This window comes from Carcharhinus amblyrhynchos, chromosome 3 (genome assembly GCF_965287045.1).
Source record: "Carcharhinus amblyrhynchos chromosome 3, sCarAmb.v2.hapA, whole genome shotgun sequence".
Taxonomy (NCBI): domain Eukaryota; kingdom Metazoa; phylum Chordata; class Chondrichthyes; order Carcharhiniformes; family Carcharhinidae; genus Carcharhinus; species Carcharhinus amblyrhynchos.
Window position 1 is genome coordinate 77,906,130 of NC_137326.1, and position 24,530 is coordinate 77,930,659.

The window sequence follows — 24,530 nt, forward strand, 5'->3', positions numbered from 1 at the left end:
GAAAAGGCTTCAGTACAAGTCCTGGACCAGACTTCAGTAACAGCTGAGAACACAACACTGACACTCCCTTGAGTGTCAGTGAAGCCACTGTCTCGTGTGTCATTGAGACTGATGCATCTGAAGTTAGGTCTGCCAGAGTTTGTGGGTATCAGATGGGGAAACAGCCAAGGGGGAGATTTCTATTGCCCTGGCCAGAGTTCCACTTCCTGACTACAATTCAATGCCATCTGCTGGACATTGAGTATCTAGCATAGTTGTGACCAAGCTCAACTCTGCCCTCTGACCCACAACCCTGCACCTACCCCTTACCAACCCTATGGACACAGTGCAGAGAGTCAGCGCTTGTGGAACCTGTACCCCAAAGAGAGTCAGTATCTGTGGAACTATACTCCAGAGAGGTCAGTACCTGTAGAACCTATAGCCCAGAGAGAGTCAGTGTGTATGGAAACTGTACCCCAAAGAGAGAGATAGTGCCTGTGGAACTATACCCCAGAGATAGTCAATATCTGTGGAACTGTACTCCAGAGACAGTCAGTACCTGTGGAACCTGTATCCCAGAGATAGCCAGTGCCTGTGGAGCTGTACTCCAGAGAGAGTCAGTACCTGTGGAACCTGTATCCCAGAGAGAGTCAGTACATGTGGAACTGTACTTCAGAGAGAGTCAGTACCTGTGGAACTGTACTCCAGAGAGAGTCAGTGCCTGTGGAACTGTACTCCAGAGAGTCAGTACCTGTGGAACCTGTATCCCAGAGATAGTCAATATCTGTGGAACTGTACTCCAGAGACAGTCAGTACCTGTGGAACCTGTATCCCAGAGAGAGTCAGTGCCTGTGGAACCTGTATCCCAGAGAGAGTCAGTACCTGTGGAACAGTACTCCAGAGAGAGTCAGTGTCTGCAGAACTATACTCCAGAGAGAGTCAGTGCCTGTGGAACAGTACTCCAGAGAGAGTCAGTACCTTTGGAACTGTACTCCAGAGAATCAGTACCTGTGGAACTGTACTCCAGAGAGAGTCAGTGTCTGCAGAACTATACTCCAGAGAGAGTCAGTGCCTGTGGAACCTATATCCCAGAGAGAGTCAGTGCCTGTGGAACCTGTATCCCAGAGAGAGTCAGTGCCTGTGGAACCTGTATCCCAGAGAGAGTCAGTGCCTGTGGAACTATACTCCAGAGAGAGTCAGTGCCTGTGGAACCTGTATCCCAGAGAGACAGTGCCTGTGGAATCTGTACCCAATGAGTGTTATCGCATAGTGTTTTGTTTTTCTACTGATATAAAAGCACCAACACTTGTTGGGATCGGGTAAACATGTTGTGGGTTCATTTATGTAAAGAAGACACCTGAGAACGATATACATAGATAGAAAGGTCGAAGACATCAGCAACAGAACTGTGTGTGATGTGTTCTGCACATAGGCCAAAGGGCAGCTGAGATTAGATCACATGACACAACCTTTCTTCCAGTGATGGCATGGCCCGATATCTTTAAGACACCGTTCAACACACTATCCCACACTCACTCCTGTAACCTGCAAAACATGGGATGAGCAAAGGAACATTGTAGCTTCATTCTACCCCAGGACTCAGCTACCCCCTCATTCTTTACAGTAGACAAAATAAATATTTTACAGATTTTTCAAAGATGACTTCAATGGTGTTGTTTCAAAATCAAAACTATCCCTGAACTGCACAAATATGCATTGGATCAAATTCCTTCCCAAGCTCTCCAACATCAGGAACTAGGATATTGAAGCTGCCTGAGGCTGTACAATGTGTTCATGATAAAATAAAAACAATAAAACACTGGAAATGGCAGCACCTGTGAAGGGACAAAGTTAACGTTTTGGCCGAATGGACTGTCAGAGCCAGAACAAATCAGAAAGGTCACAGCTTTGAAGCAAGTACAAAGGCAGGGGGAGAGGAGGGCAAAACAACAGGGAAAGTGTGTGATAGCGTGGAAAACAGGGTAGATTAAATGAGAAAAGAGAATGATGGTGACAGGCAAAAAGAGATAATAATGAGAGGAGAAACAATTAATTGACCTAGAATCAGTGTAAAACAGTAACAATACTAACAGCTACCGCAGGAAAATATAGATAAAGATTCTGAGAGTCCATCCGGCTGTGTTGCCTGCCCACTGCTAAGGTTTAGGACATCTGCTTGGGACTAGAGAGGAATTTGCAGTGGGAGAGGGAGAATCCAGTGGTCATGGTCCATGTATATATCAATGACATAGGAAGAACAAAGGAGGCTGTTCTCCATATTCAACATGAGTGCCTTGGAACCAAATTAAGAAGCAGAGCCTCAAAGGTCATAATCTCTGGATTGTTACATGAGCCAAGTGCAAATGGCAGGGGATAAATCCGACTGGAGAGGTGAGTGCATGGCTTAAGGACTGGCATGGGAAGAGTGGGTTCTGATTCATGGAGCACTGGCATCAATATTGAAGAAAGTGGGATTTGTACGGTTGAATCAATCTAACCTGAGCCATGCTGGGACCAGTGTTCAAAGAACAGAGGCATAGCAAAAGAGAAAGGTATTGTTATGGGGAATAAAAAACAGACCATTACAGACCATGTGTGAAAGAGAGAGTGTGTGTGTGAGAGAGAGTGTGTGTGTGAGAGAGTGTGTGTGAGAGAGAGAGTGTGTGTGAGAGAGTGTGTGTGAGAGAGAGTGTGTGTGAGAGAGAGAGTGTGTGTGTGAGAGAGAGAGTGTGTGAGAGAGTGTGTGTGTGAGAGAGTGTGTGTGTGAGAGAGAGTGTGAGAGAGAGACAGTGTGTGTGAGAGAGAGTGTGTGAGAGAGAGAGTGTGAGTATAAACTTAACCAGTAAATAAACAGATGAGACTGGAAGTTATAAAAAGAATAAAAGGATAAAACTAAAAGCTCTGTATCCAAATGCACAAAGCATTCAAAACAAAAGAGATGATCTGAGAGTACACACAGAAATAAATAAGTACAATTTGATAGTCATTACGGAGATATGACTGCAGGAGGACATGGATTGCGACCTGAATTTGAGGGATACAGGATATTTAGGAAGGGTGGAAAAGGTGGTGTAGCTTTGTGAGCTAAAATCATAGAATCCCTATCGTGCAGAAGGAAGCCATTCAGCCTATTGAGTCTGCACCAGCAACAATCCCACCCAGGCTCTGATCCCATTACCCTACATATTTACCCTACTAATCCCCCTGACACCAAGGGACAATTTAGCATGACCAATCCATCTAACCTGCACATCTTTGGACTGGGGGAGGAAACCCACACAAACATTAGGGAGAACGTGCAAATTCCACACAGTCACCTGAGGCTGGAATTTAACCCGGGTCCCTGGCACTGTGAGGCAGCAATGCTAACCACTGTGCCACTGTATCATTAGCACAAGAGTAACAGCACATTCTGGAGCCAACCTGACAGTAGGCTATACTAGACCTGATCTTGTGCAATGAGATGAGGATAAATAATCTCCTGGGACTTGCATCCCTGGGTAGCAGCGACCATAATGTGATTAAATTTTATGTTCAGTTTGAGAGGGAGAAGAGTGGGTCTGAAACTATGGCTGAAAATTTCAAGGATTATAGCAGACGGGACAGTAAATTTGGCAGATCATTTAAAGGTCATTGAGCTTGGGCAGGAATTTCTGGAAAATCCCACCCTATAGTTATAAACTTAATTAGAATCATAGAGCCTCAACAGTGCAGAAGGAGGCCATTTGGCCCATCAAGTCTTTACCAACCACAATCCCACCCAGGCCCTATTGCCGTAACACCACACATTTACCCTGCTAATCCCGCTGACACTAGGGTCAATTTAACAAAGCCGTTCAACCTAAACCACGCATCTTTGGACTGTGGGAGGGAACTGGAGCACCCGAAGGAAACCTACACGGACACAGTGTCCAACCCCACAGACAGTGATCCGAGGCTGGAATTGAACTCGGGTCCCTGGCGCTATGGGGCAGAAATGCTAACCACTGTGCCACCCTAACAGAGGAATAGAACTCGGCCAATGAGGAACTGATTACTGGTCAATAGCTTAATACTGGAAACTGATGCAGAGGAGTCAAGGAAGGGAAGCATGGTGACCAAGAATAACTACTCTGAAGGCAAGGAGAGAAGAGTGGAATAATGAATATTCCAGATATCTTAAAAAGATGCATGCCCAGCCCAGAGGCCTAAGGGAGGAGTCTAGATTGAAGGAGAATTCAGAAGGTGAATAGCTCCATTGTGCAGAGGGAGGATTCCTGATCAAACAAGTGGATTTGGGGGCAAAGGCAATGGAAGAAAGTCATATTGCACTCAAAGTTCATCAAGTTGGCAGAAGGGAGTGAGGCTGAGGCCTTTGACGATTGCAAGACCATAAGCGGGTGGAATGATCACGTTTTTATTTGGCCCACAAGGGGGACCCCAACTATTGGTCACTTAGTTTCCCTTCCCACTGTGGCTTCTCTATCTTTCACCTCCTGTTTTCCAACTTGGCTCAATGGAAGCTTGAGGAACAGACATCACCTTACAGTTAGGCATTTTGCAGCCCTCAGGCCTCAACAATTTGCACTATGGGCTTGCCTACACCACATGGACTGGTCAGATAGTGATAAGCGATAAATGTTTACCTAGTCAATGATGCCCACATCCCATGAAAGGATAAGTATAACATCTGCTCCCATTTTCCTGTACAGCAGATTATAGAAATGCTTCTGCTATTCAAACTTCCTCCTTTTCGAGACCATCTTTTGTTTCTGTACTTGTTTCTGTCCCATTACCATCTCCTTCTGCCTTTTGTCTTTTAATTTCTCCTATCTTCCACCCTATCACATACCTTTTTATAGTCGCCCATCCTCATCCCCTGCCTCTGCACTTATTTAGAAACTGTTAACTTTCAAACATTTTCCAGCTCTGATGAAAGGTTATCGACCAGAATTGTTCCCTTTGATTCTCTCAACACAGAAGCTGCCTGCTCTGTGGAGTTTTTCCAGCAGTATTTGCTTCAGTACCAATATCTTAATAGTAGTTTTTACATAATTCAAACTGGTTCCTTATTAGACTGACATGAAAGAGGTGGAAGTTGGAATCAAGGCCAATGCAATGATGCCTTCACGACTGACCTGAGAAACTTTTTTCCACCCACCTGGAGATATGGTAATATGTGGGAAAATAGAAAATACAATAGGTGGTACAGTGATTAGCACTGCTGCCTCACAACACCAGAGGCCCAAGTTTGATTCCCAGCTTGGGTCACAGTCTGTATGGAGATTGTGCGTTCCCCCGTGTCTGCATGGGTTTCTTCCGGGTGCTCCAGTTTCCTTCCACAGTCCAAAGAAGCGCAGGTTAGATGAATTGGCCATGCTAAATTCTGCCTTCGTATGCCCAAACATGTGCCAGAGTGTGGCAACCAGAGGATTTTCACAGTAACTTCATTGCAGTGTGAATGTAGACCTACTTCTACCTACCTGCAAACATTGATGGTGCCACCAGGTGGCAGTAAATACCATTGAAAGTGCGACCCAAACTGTGGTTTAGCTTTTTATATGGAATCTATGGTATAAAAATAAACCATGGTCTATGTTCCATTTGAGCCTCCTGCCATCAATATGATTTTGAATTCCTTTTACTACCTTCATGTATTTACCTACCTTCCCCATAAATGAATCTACACACTAATTTCAATTTGTTGGGGTAGTGAGTTCCACATTTTCACCAGTCTCATGAATTCCATATTGGATATATTAATCATCTTACATTATTGGCCCAAGGTTTGATCTCTCCGCACAAGATGTTCTCCATGTCTACCCTATCAAACCCTTTCACAAAATCTTTAAAAGACTTCTACCAGAGAAAACAGCCTCAGCCTGGTTAACCTCCTCTCAATCCTGGGATTATCTTTATAAATCTTTTTTATAATACAGAGAGCAGAAGTATGATTCAGACATGATCTAACCAAGATTCTATACCTTTCTATTTTACACTTCTATCCCTGAATCCCAGAGCTTAGTTTTCTCATTTTGCAATCTCGTTACCTCCCCCCCACCCCTCGCTAATGTCCATGATTAGCGTATCTGTATTAGTAGATCACTCTGTTACTCAAAGACACTTACTTTCCAAGCAATGTGTGGTCTTTCATTCTTCCTACCAAAATGTATGGAAATCTATCATGTTCTTACTGGTCATATACATTTCATAAATTCATTTCTACTTGTCTTAACTTCAGGCAAATCCTTTTTGGCTTCAATGTTGGTCAGGTCTGTCTCTGATGAGGTGTTGACTTATTTCCATTTTGCAATTCTCTCCTAGCTTTTCATTTATTGTCTTTCATTGCCTTCCTTCTGGGGTCTTTCATTGTTGCCCTTCTTTTAGGGTCTTTCAGTGCCTTTCTTCTGGGGTCTTCTGTTACATCTTCTCCGAGAGATCATCTTACCTAGGCCCAGCCAGAAATGTCTCAATCTCTGAACACACCAACGATACCTCATAGCTACAGCCCAATCTTCTCACAAGGGCCCTATTCCAACTCTTAACTCTCTTATCATTCAACATAATTCCCTTTGACCTCTAACTATGTAAAGGAGTTATGTCTAGATTGATATCTAAACAGTCTTTCTTGTACCTGTAGCTCACCTCTCTCTTCCCTGTTGCCCTCACCAGATTTGTCACATAAAATGTTACCTTTTTTGCAGCACATAAGCCACCATTCCATACCTCTTCATCTAATCCCATCAGCATATCCTTCTATTTCTTTTTATCCTTAATGTGTTTACCTTGTTTTCCTTTAAATGTGTCTCTGTTCACCTCAGCCATTCCCAAGGCAGCAAGTTCCACATTCTAACTATTCTCTGACAAACAAATTCTTGAATTCCATACTGGTTCAATTAGTGAATATCTTATATTCTGACCCTTAGTTTTGGTCTCACCTGCAAATGATACATCTTTTCTGCGTTAACTCCTACAAATTCTTTCAGAACCCTGAAGACCTCCATCAGGTCACTTGTCAATCGTCTCTTGCCTAAAGCAATGACCCCTCATCTACAGCAATAAGCTCCACCTTATTTTTCACCTTTATACACAGTCTGTTTGAATATCTTGGGATCAAATGCTGTTCCCTCTCCTTTTCCTCAGCTCAGTTATTTAAGAAAGCAATGCTTATCCATGCAGGGCCTTTGCTCCATGTTGAACTCTTGTCTTTGCCTCAGAAGGCATTGCATGTTCCAGTCCCAATCAGAGACTTGAGTTCATAATCTACCTGATACTCCCAGTGGATTGCTGAGCTGCCTTTACAGAAAATAGGAGTAAGAGTCAGCCATTTTGACCACTGGATCAACTGTTCATTCAATAAGATCATGGTTGATTTGATTGTGGCCTTAATTCCACTTTCCTGGCTCCCCTTCATAACCCTTCACTCTCTTGTAGATCAACTTAACTCAGCCTTGAACATATTCAATGACCCAGCCACCACTGCTCTCTGAGAATTCCAAAAATAATAACACTCCAAAAGAAGACATGCCCTGATTCTAATTTCCTCAAAGTGGTGGAAATATCCTCTCAGCATTTACCATTTCAAGTCCGCTCAAAATCTTATATGTTTCAATGAAATCATCTCTCATTCTCCTAAACACCAATGAGTATCTGCCCAACATGTTCAACCCTTTCTAATAAGCCAAACTCTTCAGTCCAGAAATCAACCTATTGAACCTTCTCTGAACAGGTTCCAGTGCAAGTCTATTCCTCAAGCTAGAAGATCAGAACTGTACACAATACTCCAGGTCTGGTTTCACCAATGACCTGTGAAGTTGTAACAAGATTTCCCCACTTTTGTACTCCATCTCCTTTGTAACAAAGGCCAAGATTCCATTTGCTTTCCTAATTACTTACTGTATATGGATACAGACTTTTTGTGATTCTTGTACAAAGACATCCAGATCCCTCTGAACTATAACATTCTGCAGTTTCTCTCCACTTTAATATTATTTTGCTTTTCTATTCTTCCTGTCAAACTGGACAACTTCCCATATCCCCAAATTATACTCCTGATGTCAATTTTTTGCACACTCTCTTAACCTGTCTAGACTCTGTTTTCTTTGATGTAGTATTCCTTTAAGGAACAGTATTTTTAATTTATCTCACAGTTTGTTGACTTAATTCATTAGTTAGCAAAACAAAACACTTAACATATCTACATACCTTTGCAGACTCATTGCATCCACCTCACTACTTGCTTTCCTACACGTATATATTTGTATCATCATCACTTTACCATTGACAGATATTAGGTTAACTGGCCTATAATTTCCTGCTTCTGTTTCCCTCCTTTCTTGAATAGTGGTGTTAATGTTTGCAGTTTTCCAATCCTCTGGAATCTTTCCAGAATCTAGGGAACTTTAGAAGGTTACAACCAATGCATCCACCATCTCTGAAGCAACTTCCTTTAAGACTCCAGGATGCAGGCCATTAGGTCTTGTTTATAATCTCTGCCATTTCCTTTATTCCCCATTACTAATTCCCACTGTCTCAACCTCTAAGAAACCAATGTTTACTTTACCTAGTCTCTCTTTTCATATACATGTAGAAATTCTTGCTGTCTGTTTTTATGTTTCTTGCTAGTGTTTTTTAGTCATCCTTTTCTGATTTCTTACATGTTCCCTATTTTCTGGGTTACTATTAATCTTTGCAATATTGCACATCTTTTATTTCAATTTGCCATCATCCTTCACTTCCTTAATTAGCCATGGATGGCCCACCTTACTTGTAGAGTATTTCTTTCTCAGTAGAATACATATCAGTTGAGAGATATGAAATATCTCCTTAAACGTCTGCCATTGCTCTCTACCTTGTTATTTTTAACCTATTTTTCCTATTTCACATTCGCCAACTTTTTCTTCAGACCCTTTCAATTGCCTTTAAGTTTAAGACTCTAGTTTCAGACCCACATTTCTCACCTTCAAACTGAATGTGAAATTCTATCTTGCTAAGATTATTCATAACAAGAGGATCCTTAGTTATGACGTTATTGCTTAATCCTGTCTTATTACACATAATCAGGACTGAAATAAGGAGAGTTATGAGGAGAGGCTGAATAGACTGGGACTTCTTTCGCTGGAGCGTAGGAGGCTGAGGGGTGACCTTATAGAGGTCTATAAAATAATGAGGGGCATAGACAAGTAGATAGTCAATATCTTTTCCCAAAGGTAGAGGAGTCTAAAACTAGAGAGCATAGGTTTAAGGTAAGAGGGGGGAGACACATAAGTGTCCAGAAGGGCAATTTTTCACACAAAGGGTGGTGAGTGTCTGGAACAAGCTGCCAGAGATAGTAATGGAGGCGGGTACAATTTTATGTTTTAAAAAGCCTTTAGATAGTTACATGGGTACGATAGACATAGAGCGATATGGGCCAAATGCGGGCAATTGGGACTAGTTTAGGGGTTTAAAAAAAAAGGGCAGCATGGACAAGTTGGATCAAAGGGCCTGTTTCCATACTGTAAACCTCTATGACTCTATGATTCTAAATAGTCTGTTCCTTGGCTGGTTTGAGAACACATTATTCTAAGAAACTTCCTGAATACACTCAATGGACTCATCCTCCAGGCTGCCTTTGGAAATTTGATTTGTCTACATCTGTATTAGATCTATCTATATCTCTATAATCTATAATCTAAACTAGAATCTGCCATGATTATTCCAATACCTTATTTTTACAAGTCCCCCTTATTTCTTGATTCACACTCTATTTGCTGCTCCACTCTTATGCTTGTAATCTCTGTACTTCCTGCCACACTCTAGTCATCATTACCTGTGTTGTTTTTCTTCAGTATAGCCTTGTCCTTTCTCCTTAAATTTCCCAAATCTCCCCTCACATTCTCCTCCCTTCCCAACAGTTTCCCAACATCCCGCCACTTCCCTGCACTATTTATATTAAAGCCTCTCCACAGTTCTAGTGATAACTTACTGGGACACAAATCCCAGCGCACACAGGGTGAAACCGGTTTCACCAGTACAGCTCCCTCTTTCTCCAATGCTGATGTCAGTGCCCCATGGATTAAATCCCATATTTCCCACACCAATCCCTGAGCCACACATTCAACTCTCTAATCTTTTTTAACCTATGCCAATTTGCTCAGATAGTAATCCAGAGATCGTTACCTTTTTGTTCTGCTTTATAGTTTAGTTCCCAGTTGCTCATTTTCTCTTAGTGAAACGTTGTGGCTTAGTCCTACCTATGTCATTGATACCCACATTGACCTCAACAACTGAATGCTTTCCCTCTCACTCCAAGTTCCCCTCCGGCTTGGCAGGAGATGTCCTTAACCCTGGTACCAAGCAGGCAATATGGGTCTTCAGGATTCATGGTATTGGCTGCAGAAGATAGTATCTATCCCCCTAACTAAACCATCCCTCTACAACTACAGTCTTTTTCACTCACCCCACTGTGGTCAGTTTTCTTATGCTCCTTGCAGCCCCTGCTCTTGTTCACAGAAGCTGCACGAACTTTGAATCCGTTGGACAAATGCAGGGGTGGAGGCTTTTCCACTTCTATCTTCTGGGTCCTCGTACCTGTCATCAAACCCTCCTATCCCTGGGATACACACACCAAATATGAAGTACCAGCCTAAGGCGTCTAACCAGGTAACTTGCCCCGTTCCTGACGCAGCGCAGCATCTGTATCTTGGACACCAGCTACTTAACTCTGAGTTGACAGAAATGTTGGCCGGAATTTTACCACCCCACCTGCCACAGGAACTGTAGCAGGCGAGGGGAGGACCTGGGAAGGTCCGTTGACCTTGGGTGGGATTTTATGGTTTTGGGATGAGCGAGGCCATAAAATCCCAACCCCTATCTCTTACATGCGATATTAAACCGAGGCTCCATCTGCCCTTGCAGGTGGATGTGAAATATTCTATTCCAGTATTTCAAAAAGGGCAAAGTGTTCTCCAGAGGGCTTTGACCAATGTTTCTTTCTTAACTAATGTCACTAAAACAAATTGTCTGGTCATTTTTTATTACACTGCTATTTATGAGAACTTGCTATGCAAAAAATAGCTGTCTTGTTACCTACATTACTATAGTGACTACATTTCTTGGCACCATAAAACATTTGAAATACACTTGAGATTATGTAAGATGTGATAAAATACCAGTTTTTTATTTAATCTTGTCAAAAATTAAGCAATTTGTTTTTTTTCCCCTTTAAATGTAAGGAATGTGGCCAGTTGTCTGGCAACTGTCTGTAGAGGTGTAACTGAAATCAGAGTTCATCGTGTGGGTGGAAATCACAGATGGAGGGTCCATCCATGGAATGGCATTCCTAAGTGAGATACTGACAGTGAATGACACTGCTGCACAGAGATAATCTTAATTCCTGCACAGGAAGGGAATAGTGATACTGTTGTGCAATTACTTATGCTGTCCAATGTAATGGATGATTAATTGCCATTTGCAGTTCTGCCCTTTCTGAGCCATCCCCAACCTGATATGGTTTCTGCACTGCTTAATTTGCCAAGGATGAAACTCATCTGCATTAACCTCCTTGCTTGGAATTACTTCTAGCAGTGCCAGGCTGTGTCAGTCACATATACATCCTCCACAACATTCCACATCATTTCTCAGTTACAAAGAAGGCTCAGGAACTCATGTTCATTCATTGTTGAAAAATAGTTTCCACAAGCTTTTGTGTATGACACTCATTGTTCTGTGCAACATCTTAAATATTTACTCCCTCCACCATCAGCACACCTCAGCTATGGGATGTACCATAAACAGAGTGCACTGCACGAACATCAACAACACCTCCCAAATCTGTGACCTCTACCACCTAGAAGGACATGGGAGGTAGACACATGAGAACAACACCATCTCCAAATAACATTTGTAAATATATCACAATTCATTCATTGTCACTGGGTCAAAATCCTGGGACTCCCTCCCTAACAGCACTATGGGTGTACCTACAACACATGGACTGCAGCAGTTCAAGAAGGCAGCTCATCACCACCTTCTCAAGGACAATTAGAGATGGGCAGTGACGTCCACATCCCATGAAAAAATAAAAACGAACAGTCATGTGGAACACAGATTAATATGTACAATGCAACTGCCATGTTAAACGCAAACTGATGCAAGCAACTCAAGTTACAATGTGTGGTTTCTGAAAGCACATATATATTTACATAAAGAATAGGATGACTTGCATTGTCCCCCAGGGAGGATTGACAACCCACTGGGTGCCAACACACAGACATCGGTCACAGTTTGATGAAGGTAGGCACTGTTCTGCCACAGCACTCAAACAAGGATATCCTGGGACATCAAGGTCGGGGTGGGGGGTGGGGGGGCGATGGGGGGGTGGAGTGGGGGGGGGAGGAGTAATGATAATATTATAAGTGCAAACACTTGGTAAGGTTTAAAACTAAATGTTTAAAAATGAACAGGAAAATAAAGGGCCAAACCTAGAATTACTGGAGCATTTCATTTTCTAATAAGTTGGACTGCGGCAGCTGCTTAAGAGTTAATTGACTTGATAGCATTGTCTCATATTCCCCAAATGCCTAGCCCTGTGTTGTGCCAGCCCACATGCTGAGCTCCTTAAGTTACTTTAACTGCACTGGGAACTCAGCCCAGCAAAAGTGCATTGTATCATGTTAACTGAGAAAGGAAAGGCCTGTGTGATCCTGGGTAGGCCGCTACCTGCCCCATTCTGTAAACCTCTCTCCCCTCCTCCTTAAGTAAGTTTTTTTCAAACCAAACCATTGACTACCTTTCTAATATCCCCTCTAATGTCCAGCATCAATTTTTATCTGATCATGCTCCAGAAATATGTATGGGAAATTTATCTTTGTGTTTCCAATTGTAATTAAATGTATTCCTGAAGGTTTCTTTACATGATTTGCCCTCCACACTCCAGTTTTTAGTCGACCAGCACATTCATACTTGTGATATACAGGGAGGTGACAGATCTTGGCACCATGACAGTATTTGAAAAGTTGTTTCGACACAAAACATGTCACCATTTTGAATAAATATTGACATGTTCAATGGTTAACATTAGCAAAGAGAGAACTCATCCAGTGTAGCTCCTTCTTCAGCAGTATTCGGGTTTTTTGAAGAGTAACCGTGCAAAGTTCCTGTCTATTCAGTGGGGTAACGATCACTCACCATGTAACTGAACAGAGTTTATCAGGGTAAGGGTGAGACATGGAGGTTGATTTCCAAGTTGTCGTTCACTGTAAAGTGTCTGATTTCCCACAGACCAGAAATGTCTGTCACGCTGCTCTCAATGTCTCAGTCCATATTGTCAGTGATCTTGGGCTAAAATCCTTTTAGAGGCAACTGTATGGGAGTGATCTTTAATATGCAGCAAGAGGGTCACCTGCTGGATAATGTGTAAGGTATTTACAGTTTAATACAGCTTCATGCATTACAATGATGACTACGCTTCACTGGTTGTAAAGCATATTGGGATGTCCTGGGGTCATAATAGGCGCTATTTAAATGCAAGATTTTCTTTTTAATCAAAATTAAAGAGGTTTATATATTTAAACGGGCCTTGGACAGGGTACATAGCAGTTTTACTAGAATGGTACCAGGGCTGAGGAACTTCAGTGAATTGGAGAGACTAGAGAAGCTGCGATTGTTGTCCTTAGGGAGGAGGTGGCTAAAGGGAGATTTCATTGAGGTGTTCAAAATGATGAAGGCTTAGGATAGAGTAGATGAGAGATGGGGCAAAGCTGTTTGCAGAGGCAGGAGGCCCAGTAACCAGAGGACTCAGATCTAAGAAAATTGGCAACAGATTCAGAGGAGATGAAATATCGTTTTGCACTGAGAGTGTTTGGGATCAGGAAAGTGCTGCCCGGAAGAATGGTCATCTTATCAAAAGGGAATTGAATAAGTCCTAGGAAAAAACTACAGGATTATGGAGAAAGAACAGGGGATTAAGAATTATTGAAAAATATATTCAAAGAGCTGGCACTAATACAATGGGCTAAATGGCCACCTTTTGTGCTATTCTATGAATCTTTTCTATAGACTTATCAAAGTGCATGTGAACCCATGTTGAGATAAAAAGCATGGGGAAGACCAGATATTGAAGCACAATATGAGATTGGAATGGACCAGTTATTATTTAAAGGCTGGCATGAAATACAAGCAAACAGAGATGGGAGTTGGTTTCCAAGTGGATCTCATTAAATTGGAAAATCCTGGGAATCCCTCTCCTGACCATCATGGAGGCTTAAAAGAATTGGGGGAAAAGAGTGGGGAAGTAAGCTTTAAGTTATGGGAGTAGTTGGAGGGGGAGGGGAGTGATGGGGTGCAGGATGGAAATAGCACCAATCAGGTCAACGGCATTCTAATGAACCATATATGTATAGGCATTGTGCTAAGACAGGATGAATTTCAGCCATAATGCTCCTCTTTGATCATTAGCTTACTCACACACACTGGGATAGGAACTGGTATGCATTGTATGGGCATAAAACCGACACAATACTGACAAAGCTTGTGCTCAATTAGCAGGCAGGTTCCAGCGATGCTACATTCATCAGCCTCCATATTTTGGCCATCCCAGGCATTTGTATCAAATAATAAATGAGGCTGCTTGCTTCTGTTAATTAGTTTGATAATTAATTGGCATTATAGGGGCCTGATGCCTATTGGAGGCTCTATCAACCCCTCCCTCAGGAAACATGACAGGAACAGATCCAGGGTCTAAACCTCAGGATTCATGAGAGAAAGGTACACAGCAGTGGCCCTGAGAAAAGTCAATGCAAGCCTCAGGAAAACTCAGAGACCTCAGTGACATTTCATTCAGCTGAGGTAGTTTGAAGGGGAGCTATAAAGTATTCATGGAAAAGCACAATATTTCTGTATCTGTGAGAGGATTTTGAATTGAACTGCTCAGAGTGGCAATGTTCAAGGAAGCGATGAAATGGAGCTGAAGCACATTACTAAGTGGCTGAAAGGGAAAAGTCTGCATTAGAAATGAAGTAATGATTGATCTCTGAACAGACAGCACCCGAGAGTGGGCCATCAGATCTAACGAATGGCCATGGCTGTCCTACGCATCATTAGGCATCCACACAGCTGGTGAGTAGCTTGACAAAGACTTCTGGCATGGGAGCCATTCAACAGATGTCTAGCAGCTATCACAGCTCAGTCTTTCAAACAAAGCACTCTTCTCATTTCCTTAACAAAGTAATTGTGTTCCAAATAAATAAAACAAAATCCCCAAAGTATAACATGAGCACATCCTCCCAACATACTCCTTTTTAAGGGACAAACATACATCTATATAGCATCTTTTGCAATATCAGGATGTCCCAGAGTACTTTACAGCCAATGAAATATATCTGAAATATAGTTGTAGTTGTAATATAGGCCAATATATTACAATATGTAGCAAGCTCCTACAAATAGCATTATAGTAATGAATATAATCTGCGCAAATACAAACACATTAATATTGATTTAGTGATATATTTTTGATCAGTATATGTGGGAGAATCAATCCCCTGTTTCCCTTTGAGATAGTGCCATGAGGTAGACAAACCCTCAGTTTAAAATGAATCACTGGGCAGAAAACAAGTATAGGAGTTTTCATATCTCCCATTTCAAAGTCAGGGGCAAAATGAGGTGAGCTGAATCAGGCCAGAGTGCGGAATGTACCTGTACTTGTTCACCTTTTAAAAACTGCCAGAAGCAAGGCCTGAACAAATGCCCCTCTTACCTCGGGGTGTGGTTAATGAGGAGTTTCAAACATGTCAAGTCTCCCTTTGCCGCTGCATAGTGTGCTGGTACCGCCCCATTGTCTGTCTCCATCCTGGGATCACATCCCTCTTGCAGCAACCACTGTACAGTGTCCGATCGACCAAACCGAGCTGCCAGATGTAGAACAGTTGCACCATAGTCATCGCAGTCCTGAAGAAGAAATACTTTGATCAGTATCTTTCACAAAAATGATCCAGCAGTTCAGGTCACCAGCTCTACATGCATATAGAAATATCCTGTATCTGCTGACTCTCAGGCTATTGTGGAAAATACATTCATTTTCAATCCAGCTCTTTGTACTTGGTGAACTACAGCATAAGATTGTTCCTAATTGAGCATTCACTTGGCAATAATTATTTTAATTACTTTTCTTATGTTGAACCTGAGCTAATCTCAGGTTTCTTGGGTCATCAGGATTTGCTGCACTCTCTGAATGTTCACTGCCACCCAAACAGCCATTCACACAAAGAGACTGAGGGCTGAGTGTTCCAGTACCAGCACCATTAGCACTCAAAGAAACATTACACAAGACATTTCTCTCCTCATTACCCTGGCTCCTGCAAAAAGTTACCATTTCCACTATCAGATTGCTAATATGTCAGGCAGATTACAGCTCTTCATTTTACATGTCTTACCAATCACACAAGCTGAAAACTGTTGAACTGTTTTAATTCCCCCAAAAGTGGATTCTTTCTGAATCTACTGCCATCCTGGCTTTTCCTCTCCCTAAACAGCTTGTGGCTCTCAACAATCTCATCAATGCTCATACATTTGTCTAAGTTTAAGGCTGCATCCCTTTGCTGGATATTCTTTGACTATTTTTTAAATCATTGTGACATATATCATTGCCAGTATGGTTGCCTTTGAGAAGATGGTGTTGAGCTGCTGGAGGGTAGATGCACCCAGTCCAGTCAAGTAAAGTACTTTTTCATCTTTATCCTTTCAAGGGATGTGGGCATCGTTAGCTGGACCAGCATTTGTTGCCTATGCCTAATTGTCCCCGAATTGAATGATTTACCTGGCCATTTCAGAGGACAACTAAGAATTAGCCACATTAGTGTTGGTCTGGAGTCACATGTAGGCCAACCAGGTAAGGATGGCAGATTTCCTTCCCTAAAGGACATTGGCGAACCAGATAGGTTTTTATAATAATCAGTTATAGTTTTGTGTTCACCATTACTGAGAATAACTTTCAGATTTATTAATTGAATTTAAATTCCATCAGCTGCCATGGTGTGATTTGAACCCATGTTCCAGAGCATTAAAATAAAAACAAAATACTGCAGATGTCAGAAGTCTGAGTTAAACAGCAAATACTGGAAATACTCAGCAGATCTGGCATTCTCTGTGGAGAGACAGTTATGGTTTTGAGTCCAATATGATTCCTTTGGAATTCTGAAATATTTTTGTTCTTCACAGCATTGGCCTGGGTTTAGAACATAAGAACATAAGAACATAAGAAATAGGAGCAGGAGTAGGCCATCTAGCCCTTCGAGCCTGCCCCGCCATTCAATAAGATCATGGCTGATCTGTCGTGGCTCAGTTCCACTTTCCCGCCCTCCCCCCATAACCCTTAATCCCCTCTCTTATCAAAAACCCATCAACCAGCTTCTTAAAAATATTTAGCGAGGCAGCCTCCACCACTTCAACGGGCAGAGAATTCCAGAGATTCACCACCCTTTGAGTGAAGAAGTTCCTCCTCAACTCCGTTCTAAACCGCCTCCCCTTTATCTTGAGGCTGTGCCCCCTAGTCCTACTGTCTTTTTTGAGCGGGAAGAGTCTCTCCACCTCTATCCTATCCATCCCATTCATCATCTTATATGTCTCAATGAGATCTCCCCTCATTCTTCTAAACTCTAACGAGTACAAGCCTAGTTTATTCAGCCTCTCCTCATAGCTCAACCCCCTCAACTCCGGTATCAGCCTAGTAAACCTCCTCTGCACTCCCTCCAAGGCCAAAATATCCTTGCGCAGGTGCGGTGCCCAAAACTGCACACAGTACTCCAGCTGCGGCCTCACCAATGCCCTATACAGCTACAGCAAGACCTCCCTACTTTTATATTCAATCCCCCTCGCTATGAAGGCCAGCATCCCATTTGCCTTCCTGACCACCTGCTGCACCTGCAAGCTGGGTTTTTGCAACTCATGCACAAGGACCCCGAGGTCCCTCTGCACCATCGCCTGCTGCAGTTTTTCGCCACGTAAGTAATAGTCCTTCCTACCATTATTCCTACCAAAGTGGACCACCTCACACTTGCCAACATTAAATTCCATTTGCCATTTCCTGGCCCATTCGCCCAGCCTATCTAGATCCTTCTGCAGACTCTCCACACCCTCCGCACCATTTGCCTTTCCCCCAATCTTGGTGTCATCAGCAAATTTCGACACCCTACACTCGGTTCCCTCCTCCAGATCATCTATATAAATGGTAAATAGCTGAGGCCCCAGCACCGACCCCTGGGGCACCCCACTAGTCATCAACCGCCAATCCGAATAGCACCCATTGACCCCCACTCTCTGTCTCCTATTTGACAACCAATCCTCTATCCACGCTAACACCCTACCCCCAACTCCATGTCCCCTGACCTTCTGCAATAACCTCTTGTGAGGTACCTTGTCAAACGCCTTCTGAAAATCCAGAAAGACCACATCCACCGGCTCTCCTCTATCCACTGCCCTAGACACATCCTCATAGAACTCCAGTAAATTTGTCAGACACGACTTCCCTTTAATGAAACCGTGTTGCGTCTGCCCTATCAAGCAATTCCCTTCAAGATGCCTCGCAATTTCCTCCTTAATGACGGATTCTAACATTTTACCTACCACAGACGTTAAACTAACCGGCCTATAATTCCCCGCCTTTTGCCTGGCACCCTTCTTAAACAACGGCGTAACATTAGCTGTTTTCTAATCTTCCAGCACTTCCCCGGAATCCAGCGACGTCTGGAAAATAACCACCAAGGCATCCACTATCACCTCCGCCATTTCTTTCAGAACCCTCGGATGCATTCCATCCGGTCCTGGGGACTTGTCCACAATCAGCCCCTCCAGTCTGTCGAGCATTTTCTGCATTACTAATCCAATGACATTACCACAATGCAACCAAATTAGTCAAACATGATCTGCCCTTCACTGTAATCCCAGTGACCCTAAGGAAACAATACTTAATCTTCTCTGCAACTTCTTAAAATCTTGTTTAGTACTCAAATCAGCACTGGGCCTTTTTGATGTAAATATTCCCAGCAATTTATACATTCCTTATAACTCGATACCTAATCCAGGGCAATTATCCTTCACTGCACCTTTCCCAGTGCTATGGTGATTCCTCATAACATGGTGATCAGAACTAGATGCAATTTTACATTTATTTATTTGTTAGTGCCACAAGTAGGCTTACATTAACACTGCAATGACACTACAGTGGAAATCCCCTAGTCGCCACAGTCCGGCACCTGTTCGGGTACGCTGAAGGAGAATTTAGCATAGCCAATGCACTTAACCAGCATGTCTTTTGGACTGTGGGAGGAAACTGGAGCACCTGCAGGAAACCCACACAGACACAAGGAGAACATGCAGGTTCTGCATAGAATGTGACCAAGCTGGGAATCCGAACCTGGGTCCTTGGCACTGTGAGGCAGCTGTGCTAACTTCCATGTGAGGCTGGAGCAGTGTCCGGTACAAACCACCTAAAAATATCCAGCTGTTTCAAAGATTTACCCCCACTAGAACCTCCAAATCCTCACCTCTGACCTATATCCTAATTTATATAATCACTCTGTTATCTTTTTCCAATCTCATGGTTTTGCACTCATTCAAAACAAATTGTCATTGGTCAGCCCAGCTCCCGAATGTGTACAGGTCTGCCTGAATTTATTCCCAATCGTTTGCAGTCCCTTCCAGTTTGATAACCATCAGATTAGTTTGGCTTCTCTTTCCTGTTCCGAGTAATTGATGCACCTTAGAAGAAGCTGTGATTACTACTGATCACTAATACTCTCCATCCCCAAAGCTGTCAGAGTTACCTCCTTCTATATCCATTGAACTGAACATCCAACCAGTCTTCTCTTCCTAAGCCATTCCTGGTTGTAATTCATAAGCACTCCATTTATGCCTGGCTCTCTAAATTTCTGAATAAGTCACTGTGGCAAAATCTTTGCTAATATCCAAAAGCACCAGTGAGGTTCCCTGTTGGTAAGGCTGATTAAACCCTGACAAAGAACTTCAAGTGGAAGCAAGCCCTTCCATAAAGCTGGATTTGCCTCTATCTCTCTCTATTTGTTCCCTATTTCTTTGTTCAGGACACCTTGCAGCATAACTCCCATCCAGACATCACATTTATTATTATTATTTCTTATTTCTCAGCTTCCTCCTTTGATTTCTATTACATTTCTATTAAAATCCAAAGGCCCAATCCATGTCTTAATGTGATAGCTTGGACATAATCCTATGCAACTTTTGTTGTAACTGTTGTCTAAAATAAACTCCCTTTATTTCTTCCATACCAATAAGATACAGGGTTATAGGGTACAGATATTGTATGTGTACTGCCTTACTCCTATACGCACTATACACTACCTATATATCTCCTATACCAATAATGTACAACTTCTGTATATAGGGTGCAGATGGCATATGCATATTGCCTAGCTCCTATATATAACATACAGTCCCTGTATATGCCAGTAAAAGTTTTGAAGTTTATTTATTAGTGTGAAAAATAGGCTTACATTAACATTGCAATGAAGTTACTATGAAAATCCTCCAGTTGCCACACTCCGGCTCCTGTTCGGGTATATGAGGGAGAATTTAGCATGGCCAATTCACATAACCAACACATTCTTTGGAATGTGGGAGGAAACCAAAGCGCCTGGAGGAAATACAGGGACATTATGCAGACTCTGTACAGACAGTGAGCCAAGCCGGGAATCAAATCCGGGTCCCTGGCGCTATGAGGCAGCAGTGCTAACCACTGTGCCACCATGCAATAATATGCAGCTTTTGGATTTAGGATACAGATCCTGTGAGATACTGCCTAGTTCTTATATACTCCCTGTATATCTCCCATACCAGTAATGTAATAGCTTCTATCCATAAGGCACAGATTCTGTATGTGTACTATCTAGTTCCTACATATACTATACACTCATTCCATATCACCCATGCCAGTAATATAACAGTTTCTGAATGTAAGGTACAGGCTCTATGGGCAGAATTTTGCAGCCTCACTCATCCCAAAATTATAAAATCCCACCCACAGTCAATGGACCTTTCCATAGTCTGCCCCTCGGCCACTCTGATTCCGATTTAATATGTCCAACCAGTTTAGATTAGTTGGCTGGGTAGCTGGTCAGTGATACAGAGTGATGCTAACAGCATGTGTTCAATTTGTGTATTGGCTGAAGTTACTTGTGAACACGTCACCTGGTGATCCTCAGGTTAAATCACCACCAGTCACAGCCTATGGTCATCTGGGACTATGGTGACTTTACTTTCATATATAACATACACTCTCTATATATCTCCCATACCAGTAATGTACAGCTTCTGTATATAGGATGCAGATCCTGTATGCACACTGCCTAGTTCTAGTACATAATATACGCTCCCTGTATATCTCCCATAACAATAACATACAGCTTCTGTATATAGAATACAGATCCTGTATGTTTAGTTCCTATATGTAATATACACTCTCCTAATATCTCCCACAGCAGTAACGCAACAGCTTCCGTACATAAGGTACAGATTCTATATGTATATTGCCTAATTCCTTCCTATATATAATAGACACTCCCTGTACATCACCCATACCGGTAGTGTAATACCTTCCATATATATGGGATACAGATCCTGCATGCACACTGTCTGGTTCCTATATATGATAGGTACTCCCATACCAGTTACATACAGTTTCTGTCTGTTATTTACTGACTATGACACTAGAGAACGTCTCTTCCTAGGATAAGTAACGAAGTGTTGTGTTTCTGACTGTGTTACCCTAACCCCCTCAGTTACCTACGTGAATGTCACAGCCAGCGACACGGTTCAGCCACTGCAGCGCCGCCAGGTTCCCAGTGGCAGCAGCATCGTGGGTGGGAGTCGCTCCGTTTTTGGCTCTTTTGTTCGCCGGCAGCTTCGCCTCGGTGATGAGGAATTTCAGACAGTCCAGCTGGCCGCTCCTGGCTGCGTGGTGGACGGGGGTGGCTCCCAGGTGGTCCTCGATGCTCTCATTCAACGTGCCATTGGCATCCAGGTTCTTCAAGGTTTCCAGGTCTCCATCCTTGACAGCAAGGAGGCACCGGTGAGGAACCATGGCTGTGAGCATCTCTGAACCATTTGTCCTGTCCCCAGCTGAGAAGCTGCTTCTGTCAGCAGACACACACAGGAGAGCTCAGTTACCGGATCGGGTGTAGTCACGTACGTAAGTTAAAGGTACACAGTACAATGTTCAGCCCGCAATAAAGATAATGACACTGATGTTGGACTAACTCCTGCCACCCAGCTGACAGTTAATCGCCCATCATCTGATTTTTCTATCTGATCATTTTTCGAAGATGCAGCCAATAGATCCTGTCTCTATGTATCATCTTTCTGTTCAACCCTTTCCCTCACTCTCCTGTGACAGACTCTTGTGTCGCTCTGATAGCAGATGGCAGGGGGACAAGAGGCAGCAAAGCACCGACTGCTACTCATATCTGCCAGTCTTGAAGCAGGCAGCACGTGGTGGCTGGATCTCAGAGGGGAGAGATTTTCCCCTTTAACTGCATATATTCATTTGTGGGATCTGGGTGTTGCTTCCAAGCTAGCATTTATTGCCCAAATCTAATTGCCCTTGAGATGGTGGTGGTGAGCTGCCGTCTTGAACCATTGCAGTATGTCTGATGTAATACACCCACAGTTCTGTTAGGGAGGGAGTTCCAGGATTTTGACCCAGCCATCATGAAGGAACAGCAATATACTTCCAATTCAGGATGGTATGTTGCTTGGAGGGGAAACTCCAGGTGGTGGTTTTCGTAACTATTTGCTGACTTTGTCTTTCCAGATGGTAGTGGTTGCAGGTTTGGAAGGTAATGTCAAAGAAGTCTTGGTGAGTTGCTGCAGAGCATCTTGTAGATGGTACACACTGCTGCCACTATGCATCAGTGGTGGAAGGGGTGGATGCTTAAGATGGTGAATAGGGTATCGATCAAGCAGTACTTTGTCCCATTGGTAAGACACAGCATGGGTTCATGAAGGGCAGATCATGCTTGACTAATTTGGTGGAAGTTTTTTTGAGAACATTACATGTGCAGTGACAATGGGGAGCTTGTGGATTGGTGTATCTGGATTTCCAGAAGGCATTTGACAAGGTGCCACACCAAAGACTGCTACATAAGATGAAGACGCACAGTGTTACAGGTAATGTATTAGCATGGATAGAGGATTGGTTAACTAGCAGAAAGCAAAGAGTTGAGGTAAATGGGTGTTTCTCTGGTTGGCGATCAGTGGCTAGTGGTACGCTCACGGATCAGTGTTGGGACCGCAATTATTTACGATTTACAAAGATGATTTGGAGTTGGGGACCAAGTGTAGTGTGTCAAAATTCACAGATGACACCAAGGTGAGTGGAAGAGCAAAGTGTGCAGAGGACGCTGGAGATCTGCAAAAGGATATGGATAGCCTGAGTGAGTGGGCGAGGGTCTGGCAGATGGAGTACAATGTTGGCAAATGTGAAGTCATCCGTTTTGGTAGAAATAACAGCAAAATGGACTATTATTTAAATGGTAAGAAATTGCAACATGCTGCTGTGCAGAAGGAACTGGGTGTCCTTGTGCAAGAATCACAAGGAGTTGGTTTGTAGGTGCAGCAGGTAATTAAGAAAGCAAATGGAATTTTGTCCTTCATTGCTAGGATGGAGTTTAAAAACAGCGATGTTATGTTGCAGCTTTTTAAGACGCTGGTGAGGCCACACCTGGAGTACTGTGTACAGTTTAGGTCTCCTTACTTGAGACAGGATATACTGGCAGTGGAGGGGCTACAAAAGGGATTCACTAGGTTGATTCCGGAGTTGAGAGTGTTGGCTTATGAGGAGAGGCTGAGTAGACTGGGACTATACTCATCGAAATTCAGAGGAATGAGGGAAGATCTTATAAAAACATAAGATTATGAGGGGAATAGATATCATAGAAGCAGGGAAGTTGTTTCCACTGGTGTGTGAAACTAGAACTAGGGGACATAGCCTCAAAATAAGGGAAAGCAGATTTAGGACTGAGTTGAGGAGGAACTTCTTCACACAAAAAGTTGTGAATCTGTGGAATTTCCTGTCCAGTGAAGTAGTTGAAGCTACCTCATTGAATGTTTTTAAGGCAAGGATAAATAAATTTTTGAAGGGTAAAGGAATTAAAGGTTATGGTGAGTGGACGGGTAAGTGGAGCTGAGTCCACAAAAAGATCAGCCATTATCTTATTGAATGGCGAAGCAGACGAGTGGCCAAATTACCTACTCCTGCTCTTATGGTCTGCCGTTCTTGCCATTCTTGACGATGTCAAGCTTCTTCAGTGTTGCTGGAGCTGCACTCACCCGGGCAAGTGGCAAGCATTCCATCAGACTCCTGTCTTTGTTGGTCTTGTAAATGGTGGACAGGCTTTGAGGTGTCAGGAAGTGAATTGCTCACCACAGGATTCCTAGCCTCTGACTTGTTCTTGGATGGCTAATCCAGTTCAGTTTCTGGTCAATGGTAATCCCCAGAATGTTGATAGTGGAGGATTCAGTGAAGTTAATGCCACTGAATGTCAAGAGGAGATGGTTAAATT

The 24,530-nt window shown here is 42.9% G+C and overlaps 1 protein-coding gene across 1 annotated transcript in view; it reads right to left on the minus strand.

Moving 5' to 3' along the window:
• The window catches only part of espnla (espin like a), a 68,493-nt gene extending 46,442 nt beyond the window's left edge, over positions 1-22,051 (minus strand). Inside the window, exons 1-2 of the mRNA XM_080186358.1 lie at positions 21,758-22,051; positions 15,698-15,888 (exon numbers count right to left, since the gene is read on the minus strand). Of these exons, the coding sequence (XP_080042484.1) occupies positions 15,698-15,888; positions 21,758-22,051 (485 nt within the window). The remainder of the gene's footprint in view (positions 1-15,697; positions 15,889-21,757) is intronic.
• Between the last annotated feature and the right edge of the window lie 2,479 nt (positions 22,052-24,530).